The following is a 17,285-nucleotide window of genomic DNA, read 5'->3' on the forward strand; positions in this document are numbered from 1 at the left end:
TGTTTTCACCACTATCTCAGATGCTTAGTGACAACATTCTTTTCACATATACCTGTCACTACATCTTGCATTGTATGTTTCAAGACTGCAGTGTTTGGCAATTCACTTACAATCAATACTGAATCACTAGAAAGGGAGTTGATCTATCAAAGGATTTCGCCCATTCCCTGTCGGTGGGTAAATTTGATGGTACATATTTTGAAAGATTCTTATGAAACCAGGCAATTTACCTATTAGTGAAATTAAATGTAGCCAACATTTTAAATCTGCGTTTGATACTTCCCGATTCTCTACAGTTTATTAAATAGTGAAATAAGACTTAAACATGCTCCTAAACACTGCATCTTTAGAACAAAGACCACAAAACTGAAAAAAGCAGACGGAAGAAGAGAAAATGTTTTAGCGACATCCTTGAACAACAAAACTCAAGCAGAATAATGTTAGCCCAGTCTTTCATGATGCTACCTTGTATAACAAAGTTACATTGTATTGACCCCTTCAGGAAGAAATGCAAATTACTCTTTCACTCATCTTTTCCTTTCTATGAATGCACTTATTTTGTGGTTGGAAAGGTGTTTTTTCAGTGTTTATGTTTACACCGGTGATGGCTATTTTCCTTACAGTGGTGTTTTATCAGTAATTATAGTTTTAAACCTAAAACCAGATAGCCTAGATATTTGCTAAACTGCTTCCTGACTGTAGAGAGGAAGGAATGTGGTACAAATTTATAACAAAGATTTCTAAATAGTATTAAAAGTAAAACGCCTCCAAACAGACATAAAAGCAACTGAAAAAGGAAAACAATAAACCAAAATTTAAATAAAATTAAGCAAATTGTTAAAAACGGGAAACATCTATTACAACGCAGGCATTACATCGTAGTGCCTTTACTACACAGTCAGTACCACGACTGCGACTTTACCACGAGTTCCATTACAACGCAAGTCATTACAACAACTTGCTTTAGGGAATACGATGTGGGACTGGTGTTGGGTTTTAAGTCCAACACCTTCCCTATTGATACACCAACTGGAGTTGGATTAGTAATTTAAACTATTCCAAAGTCCAGCGCTTCCCTAAAGCAAGTAATTGTAATGACTAGTGTTGTAATGGAACTCGTGGTAACAACACCATCGTGGTATTGACTGCGTTGTTAAGCCATGAGTGGTTTTGGTATGTGTGGTAACAAATGCTATTTGTTAAAAACAAATACTATGCTGTAATAAAAATCCTAGAACAGAAACGTTAAGGTATTAAAAATGGGCAAGTTTAAAATGAGTTTTTCCATAGTTTAGTGGAAATTACAAATATTTAGACAGACGAAAATGTTCTCGAAGTGTAAAGCTGTTTTAGAAAAAGTCTGGTTGGATACATATCATCGATGGGATTTCAGAGTTGTCAGCCATAGCCTACTTTGCAGTATGTGAGGTGTAGGTGACGTAGTTTCCACCTACAATCATATGCAAGGCAAATGCCATAATGTCCTTGTATCACGGTTACATTTGAAGCAGGAGCCAATCTGAAACCAGTATAAATCAGTGAAAAAGTTATATTTGAAAACCTATGTAAAACGTCAATCAGGAGACCAGGGCTGTGGAGCATAGATGTGGAAGAGTGTGGCTTTGACTTAAAATGCTTAGTATACTTTTATGGTTTTGTTTTAAACTGAATAAAGTACTTTTGACTGACTGAGTGTGGGGTCATGAGTAGACTGACGCTCAGAATACCCTCAGAAAATATGTACAAAAGATCAGCTGAATTATACACATAACAGAAACTTTGTTAATTACATACCAAGCATCTCTTGCAAAACCGATAGTCATTGTTAGGAACTTTCAGTTAGTGTTAATCTCAGATGGTGTATTTAGGCACTTTCACAGAAACTCCCTGAGTAACACGCAAGCACCCAATGTTGCACAGATCTTCTTTAGAAGAAATCTACCTTTTGACCACGATTATAGCTCCAGGACTTAACAGTGCAGTCTCTGCAGATTCTTTCTTGACAACTCCACAGATCTGAACATTATCGGTTTAAGGGGCGTTCAACTGTACATTAACAACTTTAATACTTGCAGGTAGTGCTTTTCAGCAAGATGAGAGGCTCAGTTTGCCGACAAGAGTTTCTTGTAACAACACTGTAAAATGAATAAGCAGAGTTTTTGAGAGTACGGAGCAGACACACCAGTTGGTTTTTATCCCTCTTGAATGGTCACACATTGCCTGATATGGCTGTTATGAATTAGAATTTACTTTTGTATACCACACTTCCATCCAAAAAGCTTTTGCTGCTGAACCTTGCTTTCAAATGGCCAACAGGAGGCACCTGGGAAACAGCCAAGTTTTAAGGACCTTTCTAAATTTTAAGTAATGGATAGTGGTGTTATTTGTGAGGAAGCGGATCCAGATCTAGGAAGTTTGGTCAGAATAGGGCCTGCCACCTAAGCACTCTCTTTGGAAATGAGGAATAATTAAAGAGATTGATGATGCTGAGCAGAGATTTCTAGTGGAGACATCTCATATCAGTCTTTACGATGTTGATTCCAGTACTTTGCTGTAAACAGATATTGATGTAGGAGGGGATTCTGAAAATGCACACCATCGAAGATAACCTGGGCTGTTGATGTGAGCAACAGAGGCTTTTCAGGGGTGTAATTTAATATCGCACATCAGTGCACTTTGAACCTGTTGCCTTCATGACGCCCATATCAACACTTCTGTTTCTAAGGAATAACAATGGCATCTTTTACTGCTAATTCCAACACCTGAGGAACACCCTCTGTCCTACAAGTACAGGATGTTGTTACATATTCTGTTTAATCCCTTCCCTTGGACACTTGTCTTCTCATGCAAAAATAGGTAGATATTTTATGATGTGTGTCATAGGGACCATTTAACAGATGCTAATGCATTCTACTGGTGTGGTTCTTTTGCCGTGTACATGTTCTGTGGGAGATTATGCAACATTATAATTGGATGCAGTGAATCAAAATAGGTTTCCCGGATAAGGAAAATAGAACACTTGCTACTTATCTTATAGTAACCAATTTGATGATGGAGCACTTTTCTAAGGCCCATTACCGCTCATAATTGGTATGATCATACACTGATTAAGAACTTTGTTTTCAGTTTGGTATTCAAATTTTAATACGTTTATGTCCATCTCTGTCCTTGTGGACTTGAAATCATTCTGTTTTTACAATGTAGAGTTGCTTGTCTCCCCCCTCTCCCCCCTTTTATGATCAGTTACCTCTCTTGTATCTGCTGTGCTTGACTAAGCCAGGGGAAATGTCACTTCTTGTATAGATGCCTTTCTCATCCCTGCACCTCCTTCCACAGGGCTATACCACATCGTTTTTCATGTTTCCTTCTTGGGTAATTTTTATTTTAATAGAACTGCTGCAGTAGAACAACTTTACAACTTGTTTAAATGTGATTATGAAATTATATGTTTGTTTTGTGTGCAGCTACAGAAACACATTCTTTGCATACTCCTGCCATCTAGTGTTGGGCTTGGACGTATATGGCTTGTTTTTCTTCGAAGAGGTATTTTCGGGTCACAAGGTATAGTGACTGTTCCTATGACTCACAATGTGCATGGGCATCAGCATCCGCCATCGGGGTAGAAGTGTTTCACTGGGGCTCTTGAGTCAACGACGTGTGGCTTCCGGCAATCCATTTTTGCTTAGCGTTTCGAGGCCCTTTCCTCAGCTTCACATCTTCTGGTTTGATGTTCATGCCCCATTCAGGGCCTCGCCCCTCTTGGGCCTATTCCGTAGGGTCCAGCGCCCGACAATGCAAACACTGTGATGGAAAAAAACTATCCTTTTGCTACTGTCCACAGTGCCATTCCAAGTAGTCCTAGGCAGATCAACACGCAATTTGTATTCTCTGCTTGTCTCTGGAGCATAACTAGGGTTCCAGCTCTTCCTGCCTCTCCTTACACTCAAAAAAGACCATTCGGCTCCCCTTCCCTGGTCTCCTTTTAAACTTTCAATCAAAAGATTAAAAAAAAAAGGCCATTTGGAACTGTCCTGATTATCCGTTTGCTTGACGTGCCATGGAGCTTTACTGTGAAAATTATACCCGCAACATCTTCAGGGAAGATGAAGAAGAAGCGGAAGGAGAAACTGAGATAAAGCAGCAAGTTGTTTCCTTCAGCCCAGAACTCGAATAGTTCTCGGTCTCAAAGGAGCTAGATCTGCAGCTAATGCTGGGCCACCATCTAGTCACCGCCGCCCCACCGGGTGTCTTGCATCGAGCCCACAATTGGGGACACAGCCTTCTGTGCTGTCACTGCATTCCAGCCATGGCCGGCACTGACCTAAGGCTTCAGAGCAGACTCCAACTCCACGCCACCCCCGCTGAGCCAGCTTCTCAAGACCCGGCCTACCTCGATGCCGAACACTGATGGGCCCTTCGGAGCTGAAACAACGGTTGACCTCAAAATTGGCCTTTAAGCCAAAACTACAATTCTTCAAGTGGAGTTGGATTCTCAATGACGAAAACATTTCTTTTAACCTCAGATGGGAAAAATCACAGCAGAGCCACCTCCAATGGAGCAAGAGACCCTTCCTTGCAAGAGGAAGCTTACTTTTGTTGGCCAGCTAGAATCAGAGCCCCCTCCACTGCCCAAGCTGAAGAAGCATCAAGACTGGGGCACCAGTCTGTTGCCCTGTCCATCTTCTCCTCCTCCAGCTCTTTCACCTCCTCTTTCTCTGCCTCCACCTCAGCCACCCCAGGGACCTCTGCCTCCTTCCCCAGAGAGCTTTACACATTCTCCCTATGTGAAGCAGAGCACTCAAACATCCTTATGGTGCTCCCTATGACCTGGAGCCCCAGGATGATCCCTTGGGATGATTTTGGGGTTGTCCCTGCAGGTAACAGCTACCCCCAACCTGTACCCCTGCCAACCCTTCCCCTCCAGACGATACCACAACTTATCACAAGGTTATTCACAGAGTAGCTGATTCTCACAAGGTAGACCTACATACCATTGTAGAGGAAGAGGACTCCCTGGTAGAAACGCTCTCACACACTCAGCATTCAACACAAAATATGGTCATGGTTAATGGTATGCTTAAAACTAAAAAGGATGTTTTTTTTAAAGACCCTGTCAAAGCTAGAATAGTCACCCCGACTAAACATATAAGGCCTCCTCCTTTGACCCTTCCTACATCAGAAGTCCGCTACAGCCAGACTCATTTGTAGTGCACACAGCCTGTAAACGGGCTAAGGCACAGGGTACTGGGAATGCCCTGTTGCCAGACACGAAAAGTAAGAAAATTGATGTGGCAGGGAAAATGGTTGCCACACAATCTACAACTCATTGGTGGATCCCAGAATGAGTGAGATTGTTGTCCCGAGACTACTTTGCCCAGTAGGACAAAATGGGAGGCCTATTCCAGCAGCTCCCAGATCAATATAAATAATGGGCACAGGAGATTGTAGAGGAAAGGCAAACAATTTCCAATAACACAATCAGGTGTGCTCTCAACGGATCTAACACTGCCGCCAGAGGCAATAACGTCTTGATCCATAGGCATGCTTGGCCTCATGTCTCTGGCTTCAAACCAGATGTCCAGCAGCATCTGATCAACATGTCCTTTGATAGGGAACACCGCTTTGGGCCTCAAATTGATTAGATGGATGAAAAAATCAAAAAAGACACGAACACTGACAAAAAAAAATGTGAGCTCTCCTGTCTCCATCACTCGTGTGACTTTGTCACTCACAATTTCGTGATGACACCAAAGCCACTTTTCCAGAGGCCTCCATCTCATACCAGCGACAGCAACATCATCCACAAGCCTCCCAGGGTCATTCCAGGGCTGCCAATAGAGCAGGGATACTCAAAGTACGGCTTGGGCCGCATGCGGCCCTCCTAACCTATAATTGCTCCCGGTGAACAGCAGCACTGGGCTGCTGTTCACAGGACAGAGCAGGAAGATTCAAAAGGCTCTGAAACAAACAGGCATACTTTATGTACCCGTTAACTAAAGTTACGGTAAAGAAGACAAGCCGGTGTCTTAGACAAACTAACTTTAGGAACACCTTTAGTTTTAAAGGCATCTTGCACTAAGTTTGCAAAGAGTTTTTTATGAACTTGTATGAGCATTTTACCTTAGTAGATCAGATTATATCACTGCATTGAGAGGCATTTATTAGCAGTGATAGTTTTTAAAAATGATCTTTGAAACATTCCATCCACCTCATTCTGAAAACAATGGCATTAGTAAACCAAGAGGCAAGTCATTTAACAGGTGCTCCTTGATATATAATTGGAACAACATTATAGTTTATTAAATAAAACACAAGAGAAGGTTTTGTACAGCACACATCCTGAATCGTATATATTAAGGAGCTCTCATATGTGGTAATGAAAAATTGGGAGGTAAAGTGAAATTAACCAGTTGTCTAGGATCACACAATTTCGTCAATTGAGGAGCCTGTACTAAGTGAAGTGTGCTCCCTTTATTTTCTAATGTTGTTCCGCGGCACAGTCTCTATGGCCCCCTTGAATCAATGGGGACATAGAATAGATCTATGTGGGGAGCCCCTTCATTCTTCCCTCTCCAATTTCTGCTTGGAAAGTAGCATCACTTTCCTGTGGCGTGTAAGTGAGATCCGAGCTCTCATGCTGGAAGAACACTTTTTCAAGGTTCATCCTTACAGGGTAGTTCTTAGAACTAACCCAAAGCCTCTACATATCCCAGTGTTCTTCCCACACCCAGACCCCGTAGCAGAGAGAGCCCTTCTCACACTAAATGTGAAGAGGGCCCTCATGTACTGCACTGATACAACAAAATCCTTTCGGAAAATTCTGCCGTTTGTCACCTATACTAAACCACACAAAGGAAGTGCCATTGTAAAAGCAGTTGTAGCTCGCTGGCTAGTGCAATCAAACCTGCAACACCAAGGCCTAAAAGCAGCTCCCTGCTCCTCCACAGCTGCATTCTACCTGTAAGAAAGCAGCCTCCAAAGCCTTTTTGGGTAATATTTCAGTAGCTGATACCTGTAAGCCAGCTACTTCGTCCACACCACATACGTTCACCAAACACTACTTTGTAGAGGTCCTAGCAAGACAACCAGCTCAAGTGGACCAATTTCTACTACCCACACTTTTTTAATCTTCTGGGACATCCTCTGGCTAGCCACCGCTTTGTGAAGAACTGCTTTACATTTTATGTAGAGAATGTGTATCTACAGCTAAACGTGCCAGGAACAGAAAATGTTACTTACCCTGTAAGCATCTGTTTTTCGCATGTAGTGCTGTAGGTTCACATGCACCCACCCTCCACACCGGAAGCCTTTGGTTGTTGCAGATGCCTTTTTTTCCTTTTACTTTCCCTCTTTTTATTCTCCTGCATGGTCATCCTTGTGCATTTTCATAATCCATCTCCATCATCCCCTGATGTGTGGGAAAACAATCTAGTAATGGAGACGATGCACATCCACATTACCAGTGATTGGAGGAGTCACAGAGACCTCGTGACTCAAAAGACTTCTCAAGGAAAAACAAGTTGTACATGTCTGAGCCCAACACTTGATGGTAGGAGTATGTAGAGCATGTGCATCTACAGCACTATATGCTGCTCACCGACAGGATAAGTAAACATTTCCTTTCATTACCTTTTCAAATTTGTTGAAAAATGTTTTTTTTAGACTTTATATGAGCACCTGGGAGAACTGCTGACTGTGCTGCTCACATTAGATGAAATAATTGAAACCCACGCTACAGTGAAAGATCATTGGATCATGTATAAAAGGTACTTGAATTTAAAATATTTCAAGTTGAAGAGGGACTCTGCATCTAAGTAAAACAGCTGATCATACAATATTTGTCTTATGCCTGTCCTATTTTGTGTAATAGCTAATAGTGGGACAGATAAAAGCAACCACAATGTACATTCAAATAACAGTAGTAGTTCAGTGTCATTTGGATGACATGAAATATTGTACCAAAGTGAAAATACTTACTGTTCACATGTGATAGTCAATATGTTTTTTTATTGCTTTTATTATGTTTAACACCAAAGGTAAACGAGAAAATGACCGCTATAATTGAATCTCAAAATGTCTAATTCCAACAACAAGTCGACAAGAATTGCTATTGTATCCTTACCCAAACTCCAATTTATTCTCATAGAACCTTGTGTACCAATCAAAGAACCAAAGCACTGTCAAGCTGGGGGAGGTGTATGTCGTTTTAACGTAATCTCTGGCCAGGTTTGCCATCAGTGGTCCACATCTAGCAAAGTGACCCTCCATCACTTGTTTCCCTCTGGTAGGAGATATAGTGACTTCTCTGTCAGTATAACAGTGTTGAGGCTGTCATTTAGTTTCACTTTATTGCTGAGACTAATGGCAGTCTCCAAAATAAGCCATCATATTTTTGTACCTGCTTTTGTTTCAACTTAAGCCTTTACCAGTTAACCCAAAAGTTTCTTCATAGCCTCAACGATTTCTTTTAGAAAATGACTAGTTTTTGACATGTACGCACAACAGGAGATACGGAACTCCCTTTTTGCAATGCCCCCTGCATTTATTTTAAGCATTCTGGTACTTTTGATAACAATGATCTGATGGAGAATACCTTGCATTATCATAATTAATTTCTCCAGAGAGGTTTCCACTGTTCTCTGTAAACTGAATCAGAAGTCCTTTTTCACTTTATTTGATAAGCAGCCTCACAAAAGACCTTGGTTTCTTTAGAATTGAGAAATTAGACCCTTTGACCCCTGACATCAAGCTATGTGTTCTTCCTACTCCCCTCTTTGATAATTTAATTAATTGGCTATTGTCTGAACTCCCAGTAATTCCAATGTCTGATACCATTACCTTAAATTTGTGTTTACTCTCTGAGTGTTTTGGGTGGTTCTCCCCCATGTTGTGTTCTTTAATAAACATTGGAATGTATTTGCCTATAAGTAGGATGTCGACTGCCTATATATGTTCCATTTTGTTTTTAAATAATTTTATTAAAATAAATGCCTATTTAATACAGGCAATTATAATTGTAAATTTTCACTTTGCAAAGAGTTTAAATAGCCTGCTTTAATATTGCATGAAAAAATATAAAACAGTAATTTGGTGCAATAGGTATTTCCAGTTAACCTAGATACTTTTGATACTCCTTTATGAAATCTCGATGCTCCACTGTCCTTTAATGTTTAGAAGTGTCAGTTAGATAGCTGTCTTTCCCACTGTGTACAGCAAGGAACCCCGAAAACCTCTGTTATGTAGATGTTTTCAATGGTATAAATAGTTTTGAAGCAATGTTTTTTTTCTACAGGTGACATTCTAGGTTGTTTGCAACATAATTATATTTTGTTTCCTTGGAGTTAGGATGTTTTTAGTCTCTTCCTTAACAAGAAACTTTCTCAGCTGACGTTGAACCTGCTCTCCTTCAGTGTTGGAAGGGTGGCAACACAGCTTGTGTAGTTTGCGTTCTAGATTTGTTCACCAGTGAGGAATGTGACATATAATTAGAGATGTCATTTAGGTCGCCGAAACACAGGGCGAGCTAGCGTAAGGGCTACCATGAGTTTCCCAGAAAGAAGAAAAATCTTCTCCTTCTGTTTGCTGTCCCAGCAAATGTCTAGGGAGGTGAACTTTGTATTATCCACTCTTTTGCACCAGGTTTTCCTTCAGCAATGCAGCAACATTGGCACAGTTTCCATTTGAAATGTTATGATATGCGATTTGTAGAGTGCATTGCTGTTCCAGCAAAGGGATGTCACAGCGCTGTAAGTCTGCGAGAAGGTGGAGATGAGGATTCTGCTACTGAAACAGCCGGGTCTTTACTGCCTTTCTAAATGCCAGAGGATAAGGGATGTTCCTAATGGAGAGAGGCAGCGAGTTCCAGAGAGTCTGAGCGAGAACTTTAAATGAACGGCCTCCGACTCTTGCTCTATGGAAACGTGGCACCCGCATCAAGTGAAGATCAGCAGATCGCAGGGCACGGGTAGGTATATATTGGTGACCTAGGTCGTTGAGAATCGTTGGACCAGAACCCGCCAGTATTTGATGTGTGACACAGAGTGGTTGAACAGGATTCTTTGCTCAACGGGCAGCCAATGGAGACCACGCAGCCCACCAGAGACTGAGCTGTACTTAGGCAGTGCAAAAAGGGTATGTGCTGACATGTTCATGGTGCGCTGGAGCCTATTGGTCACAGATTTACTAGCACCAAGCAGGAGACTGTTGCAGTACTCCAACCTAGCAGAATAGTGTCTTGAACTCCCAGTTGACGAGTATGACCATCAAACAGGCCCAGAATGAGTTTGAGCTCCTGCAGAATGCTGAATCAAGACTGCCACAGACTTGCCGTGAACCTCATAAGGTAGGGCATTGTCCAATCAAATTCCAAAGTTTTTTACCGTGACTTTAGGCACGGGAGGAGAACCCAGCTCCGGCGGCCACCAACTGTTGCCCCAAAAATGGGAAACTCTGCCTAGTAAGAGATCTCTGTTTTAAACAAGTCTAGCTGAAGGCAGTTTGCCTCCATCCAGCCCAAAATGACTATAGATCCTCTTGGAATTTAGCCACGTCCTGTTTAGAGTCCTTAGTGCAAGAAAGGACAAGTTGTGTATCATCCGCTTATGATAACCAAGATATATTACGGGTTTTGGCCAACAGGGCCAGCGGATGATCGTAAATTTTGAAAAGGGTCGGGCTAAGCGCCGACCCTTGGGGTACACCATAACACAGAGGATGTGTCTGTGAGTGGAAGGGAGGAGAGATGACCTGGAAAGATCTGCCCCGCAGGAAGGAAGTGAACCAATCAAGAGCTCTACCAGAGCCTGTTGATCAAGATACTACGTGAGACCGTGTCGAAGGCAGTGCTGAGATCAAGCAGAATAAGCACTGTCATATTGCCTTCATCCAAGGAGGCCATTAGTTGCTCCGTTGCAGCTAATAAGGCTGACTCTGTGCTGTGCTTGGGACGGAAGCCATTTTGAGACGCCTCCAGTAGTGAGTGAGACTCCAAAACCTGCATAAAAATGCTGTTCACATAGGTTACTTTGGCTAAAATCGGCTATAGGGAGATCGGGCGATAGTTCTCCGACCTGGAAGCATCTAATAAAGGTTTCTTCAAGAGGGGGATAACTTTGGCATGTTTTCAAGTTTGTGCAACCTCTGATTTGGAAAGACGGAGGTTAATAAGATCCAGACAGCTGTTTAAGAAACAATTCAGGATTGAGGGATAGTCGGGGGACCTGGATTTAATCTTAGTGACAAGAGCCTTAAGTCCATCTGTAGTGATAGGAGGAAAGGTATGCAGAAAGTGGGCCCGGTTCTCAGTAGCATCATTCCCCAACATAACAGTGGTTTCACCCTTCATCTGGAAGTTATCATAAATGCCCACCACTTTATTGATATAGTAAGTGGCCAACACCTCACACTGGTCATTAGAGGGGATTGAACTATCAGAAGTCGCCTTTGACTTTATCATTTTCTTTACTAGGGAGAAAATAGTTTTCAAGGGTTTATTGCTCGTGATAATCTTATTAGCAAAAAATGTAGCACGTGTATTCCGAATCCGTTTGTGATAGATATTCCTAGCGGCCACATATTCAGCTTTAGTCGTAGGATTGTAGGAGCATATCCAACAGGCTTTACAATTTTTCCTGGCCGTGACAAGTGACTCATCAAACCATTCGTGGGATCGGGCTTTCTTGGGATTGATCCATTTAGCTGGAATGCACTTATTTAGTGCCTGGTTAATCCACTTTCCGAAGCTACTGCTAGCCATCTGGATATCCGATGAAATGATGGGCTGAGTAGTGGCCAGGATGTCTCGGAAGGTAGAATGATCTAGTTTCTGCCAGGGACATTTAAATATGACTTTACGCCGGCCCTGCAATTTGGGGCCAGACTGATCCACTGAGAAACAAATTAAATAGTAGTTGGTCCATGTCATCGGTAACATTGTTGGGGCCTTTGTAAGCAAAATGTTGGTGAGCAATGGATCGAGCAGATATCCTGCCACATGCGTAGGTCCAGAGACCAGTTGGTATAATTGAAAGGCAAAGCAAACACAAGAAGAAGAGGGACGGAGTGCTGAAACTTTTCAGACACTCACCCCCAGTCACAGATCTGGGTTTAATCCATCATCATTCTTTAGCTCACTTCGCCACCTCAGTTCAGACCCAGCTATATGCACATTAGTCTTGACCCTGTGCCTCATGGGAACAGTCCAGCCCAAACTGCCAAGCCTGGTCTTCCTGAACCAGAATCAAGTATCATGGGACCAATTTCTGGGTAACGCCCTTCATCAGCCAGCCATCAACCAGCTCGTCATGAGCTACAGTGCTCCTGTGCTCATGACGAGCTGAGCTCGTCACGGCCACACCTGTTTCAATAGAACGTTCAGCACAGCAGGGGAATTATCCCAGCGTGCTAGCGTTCTAACGGCCATGACGAGCTCAGCTCGTCATGAGCACCGGAGCACTGTAGCTCATGACGAGCTGAGCTCGTCATGAGCATGCAAGGGGTTAAGGAAGAGCTGAACTTTGTTCCCCTGAAGATTGATGAGGTTGTGGGGATAGAACTCATCAGCTACGCATTGCAGGAACCGAGAGGTAGCCTGCTCACAGGAATGGTATGCTATAGACCCCCAGGGAGTGTCACTCAATATCAATTATTTTTAGATACCATCATCCAATCTAACCGTAGCACACTCTGTCTAGAACGATCATTCTGGGAGATTTCAATTTGTGGGAGAATGGTCATTTGAGCAACCATCTGAGACATTTGAATTACACCTGTGCGAATCTTAGCCTTCAATGATTGGTTAAATCCCCCACCCATCAGGGAGGGCACACTCTTGACCTGCGGAGGATCATCACCTAATTCATTTTAAAATTATGTTACCTTGCCTAGTGGATAACTCTAAACGCTCAGCGACTTACCGGAGAGGAAGGGAGTGGGCAAAATTAGGAAACATTAGTGCCCATTTAACCCTCCCTAATGTAAATTTCTTTACCCCCACCGCTACAGGAGAGGAGAATTATAACACCTACCATAAATATATAACTGATGCTCTGGATCAGTTAATTCCGGTGAAAAAGTTAAAAATCTGAAATAAAATCACAGCACCATGGTATAACGATGAACTGAAACAGCTACGCCTAATATGCAAGAAGGCAGAGAGGAAATGAAGAAGGAAGTACCTAGAGGTGGATGAGCAAGAACTGAGATTAGCGCAGATTAAATAGAAGGAGCTTATTCTAGAGTGCAAGGCTAATTTTTACGCTAACTCTATTTCACAAGCAACTTATGATACTAAAGCACTCTTTAAGATCGTTAGGGACCTCTCTGCCCCAACTTGCTTGAGTAATAAAGTGGTGGCTTTGCAGAAATTGTGCGATGAGAATGCCTTCCACTTTACTGACAAAGTGGCCAAAATTGTTGGAGCTTTTCAAGCCAATGATATCGTTGCCCAAGACAATTCTACACAGGTGGCGGAAGGGGATCTGGGGCAGCTAAACACCCTGGGTAGCTTTCAGATTTTTACCAACTTTTTTTAACATCTTGGCGCATGATGTGTCCTCAGGATCTCCCTTTGAGCCTTGGCCTACGCCAAATGACCTTCCACTGGCTGCGGCAGATATGTAATCAGTCCCTAGAAGAATGTACCGTTCCGGAGGGGTGGAAGCAGGCGGTGGTGACACCCCTGATTAAGAAGCCATCTTTGGATCCCACCATTCTAGCAAGTTTTGGACAGATTTCTCTCCTTCCTTTTCCAATTAAAATCCTGGAAAAGGCGGTAAGCAAGATTCTATCTTGCTTTTTGGAGGATAATCAACTACTGGATAAGGACCAATTTGGGTTCCGGCCGGGTCACGGGACTGAGTCAGCTTTAACCACCATGATGGATAACCTACGTATGCGGGCCGAGAACGGGAATGCCACTGTTCTAGTGCTTCTCGATATGTCTGCCGCCTTTGATACAGTGAGCCACTCAATTCTGCTGGAAAGACTGGAGAAGATTGGGGTGAAGGGATGGGCTCTGCAGTGGTTGCGGTCCTATCTGGCTGGGAGACAGCCGGTGATAACCTTGGCACCGTTCTCATCCTGCAAATCCCCGGGGGTTTATGGGGTACCGCAGGGCTCTGCAATCAGATCTATTCTCTTCAATATTTATCTGCAGCCTCTGTTTCCCATCATCAAATCGTTCAGGGTTGACATGGAAGGAAAACATGCAGTTTCCATGGATGCGTTTCAAGAGTGTATGCGTCAGACTGCAGGGTGGCTACGGAGGAACTCCCTGCAGTTTAATGGAGGGAAAAGTGAGGTGCTGTACTGCTCCTCTGCGAAGTTACCTTTACATATACCTCTGGAGTTCAGGCTTACCCTGGAGGAGGAACCGTTGGTTCCTGTCAGCACGGTGCGTAATTTGGGGGTTCTGATAGATAAGAATCTCCAAATGGAATCGCAGGCAAACAAGACAGCCAGTGTGTGCTTCGATCTGATGCGTATGTTGTGTCAGATACTTCCAATAATACCTAAGGACTCGCGTTCCCTTGTAGTAAGAAGCACAGTGCTGAGCAGACTGGACTACTGCAACACCCTGTATCTGAGGGCTCCACAGTATATCTTTCAGGGGTTGTAGAGAGTCCAGTCGGCAGCAGCAAAATTGGTGCTCAATAGCCTATGTAGATCCTCCACTATTGCTTTGAGAGACCTCTAATGGCTGCCTATCAAGGAAAGAGCTAATTTTAAATCGCTTTGGTTGGTGCACAGAGCGGTACACGATCTGGGCCCAGTCCCAATACAGGAAAAGTTTGCCTGGTATCTCCCCAAGAGGCAGCTCTGCTCCTCCAGTGCTAGGCTGCTGGTAATTTCTAGATTCAAGCGTTCTAGGAAGGGAGGAGGGCCTTTAGTGTGGCTGCTGCTCACCTTTGGAATGAGCTAGCTCAGAGTATCAGGCAAATTAACACTCTGCCTAGGTAGTCAGTGTGTTGTATTTGGAGGAGCAGTGCTGCTGAGCAGAGGAATCTATTGAGTATCACTCTGAGATTGTGTGGGGCAGAGTAAAAGGAATATATCTTAGCGTTCGGGTCCTTTTCTCGCCAGGCATCTACTAGCGTCCAGTGGGTAACCCAGTTTTTAAACTGTTCTGCCTGTTTCATTGCGGGTGAATGTGCCGGTGGGGGATGAGATCTGTCTAAACTGATGTCTAGGGTGCAATTGTAATCCCCTCCCAGCAACCACGGCATTGCAGTCTATTGTGCTAGCGCTCAAGTGAGGCGGGTCCAATACTGTTCCTGTTCCATATTGGGGGCATAAATGCTTCCTATCAGTATCTCCTTGCCCTCAAGGTGACCTGTTATTAGGGAGTACCGGCCCTCCTTATCCACCACCACGGACTGTTCTCTGAAGGGGAGGGGATCCCAGGTCTGATCCAAATTAGGGTTCCCCATGCGAATACGGAGTCTGTTGTGGCACAGATGATACCTCGCCATTTCTTGCGTAGGCGGTCCACCTCTGTCCCTGCAAGGTGTCTCCTGGAGGAGAGACACCTGTGTTTGCTGTCTTTTCATATATGCATAGATCGCATACCGCTTGCTGGATGTATACATGCCCCTGTTACAACTTTCAGGTCTGTATTAGGGATCCTATCCGTCATTTATGCCTGATGTCTGGGTGGTGTGTCTCGTGGTGTAATGCCCCCACATCTCTCGCGTCCCCCTTGTGTCCGAATGCGCCATGACCGGTACACGTTGGCGCCCCATGGTGATCGCGTCTTCCGACAGTCCCCTGCTGCCACCTGTGGTGCTCCACCCATGTGAGAATTGCGTTGCTTGTGGTCAGGTGTGGCCGCTATGATGCCTTGCGGTCTCCCTCGTTCTTATTTCAATTACGGCCCACCGTTGTTGCCCGACCTCTTCTCAGCGTCGCCCTTGGGCTTCCTGGAGTGTGTCTAGGGTGAATCAGCAGAGGGCCCCCAACGGGTAGGTGAGTGCAGGGTGTCCGGTCGCCCCTCCGGTTCGATGTCTGCCCCGGTCGATTGGGGCCCGTTGATGGATGGGGCCTCCGGGAACATCTCCCGGATCCTACGGCCTCCCGGCTATGGGCCTAGCCCCCACCGTTGGAACACAGGGCCTCCCAGAGCGCGGGGCCAGCTGCGGCCTATGTAGGTTCCGCCAAGCGAGGGGATCATAAGTCCGGTTCTAGGCCTCTCAGGGACCCATGCGTGGCGGAGGTCAGCCGCACACACCTGCTTTCCATCAGACCGTGCCTGCACCCCCCCGGGTCTTAACGGGGTCGTAGAATGGGCATTGTGGCAGCGGTCGGTCCGCAGCCTGTGGGCTGCCCCAGTCCAGGGTGGTGTCAATGTCGTGCTCCAGGGGCCCGCTGATTAGGCTGCCGATGTTTGTGCCAGTGTCACTTCACACCTACAGGCCACAGATCTTGACCTCACAGAGTTGGGGGGCCTTTTTCAGTAGGGTGCTGCTGTCGATGGCTAGGGGATCCTCATCTAGTTGCTTCTCACTGTCCCAACTATTAGACTCTCACTCGGGTCATGTGCCGCCCCTCGCGTGCCTCGTGGCCCGGCGCCGCTGCGGGGGAGGGGTGTCACTGTGCAAGGTAGCGGTCGGTCCGCAGCCTTCGTCGGCCTCAGACCAGGGTGTCGTCAAGTCGTGCCCCTGGGGCTCCCCCTGCATAGGCCGTCGATGTATGTGCCAGCCTCACTCCGCAACACAGGCCACGGATTAGGTCCCCGCTATGCTGGGAGGCCCCCGTGGCAGGGTGCCACAGCTGATGGTTAGGGGAACCACGTCTAGTTGTACCTCTTTGTCCCGATCATTAGGCTCGCAGTCCATTCGTGTGCAACCCCCGCGGGCCTCGAGGTCCAGCAACGCAGCGAGGGAGGGGTGTCACCGCGTGGTGGAGGGTGTCTCCGCGTGGTGGAGAGTGTCTCCGCGTGGCCTCACCAGGCACCCCCTGCCGGTGTTGTTGGTTGTGTGATTCCTGCAGTGCGTTACATTAGGCTATGCCGGTGCTGTGGTGATCTTGGGTGTCGGCGCGGTGTCCACGTCAATGGGGGTCCCCTTTCGAGCGGGAGTTTCGGAAACCCGGGAGGTTCACAAGCGGCCACTGCAACGCTCTCGCCTTCCCTCCTCAGGTCTTTTCCACCATCTGGGTGGGCTCTGGAGTTCGCATGGGGAATACTGTCAGGTCTATGAGGCAGACCCTGAATTGTCTCGCTATCTGTCCCAGCCCGGATACGGGAGCGCCCGGGCCTCACAGGGTGCCGCCATTTTGGGATTTCGGCT

General features: G+C 45.2%; 1 protein-coding gene across 1 annotated transcript in view; it reads left to right on the top strand.

Moving 5' to 3' along the window:
* WASHC4 (WASH complex subunit 4) overlaps positions 1-17,285 on the top strand; it is a 975,954-nt gene that overhangs the window by 120,680 nt on the left and 837,989 nt on the right. The window contains exon 9 of the mRNA XM_086919270.1: positions 7,663-7,766. Within this exon, the coding sequence (XP_086775396.1) occupies positions 7,663-7,766 (104 nt within the window). The remainder of the gene's footprint in view (positions 1-7,662; positions 7,767-17,285) is intronic.

Source organism: Lissotriton vulgaris, chromosome 1_1, assembly GCF_964263255.1.
Source record: "Lissotriton vulgaris chromosome 1_1, aLisVul1.2, whole genome shotgun sequence".
Classification (NCBI taxonomy): Eukaryota; Metazoa; Chordata; class Amphibia; order Caudata; family Salamandridae; genus Lissotriton; species Lissotriton vulgaris.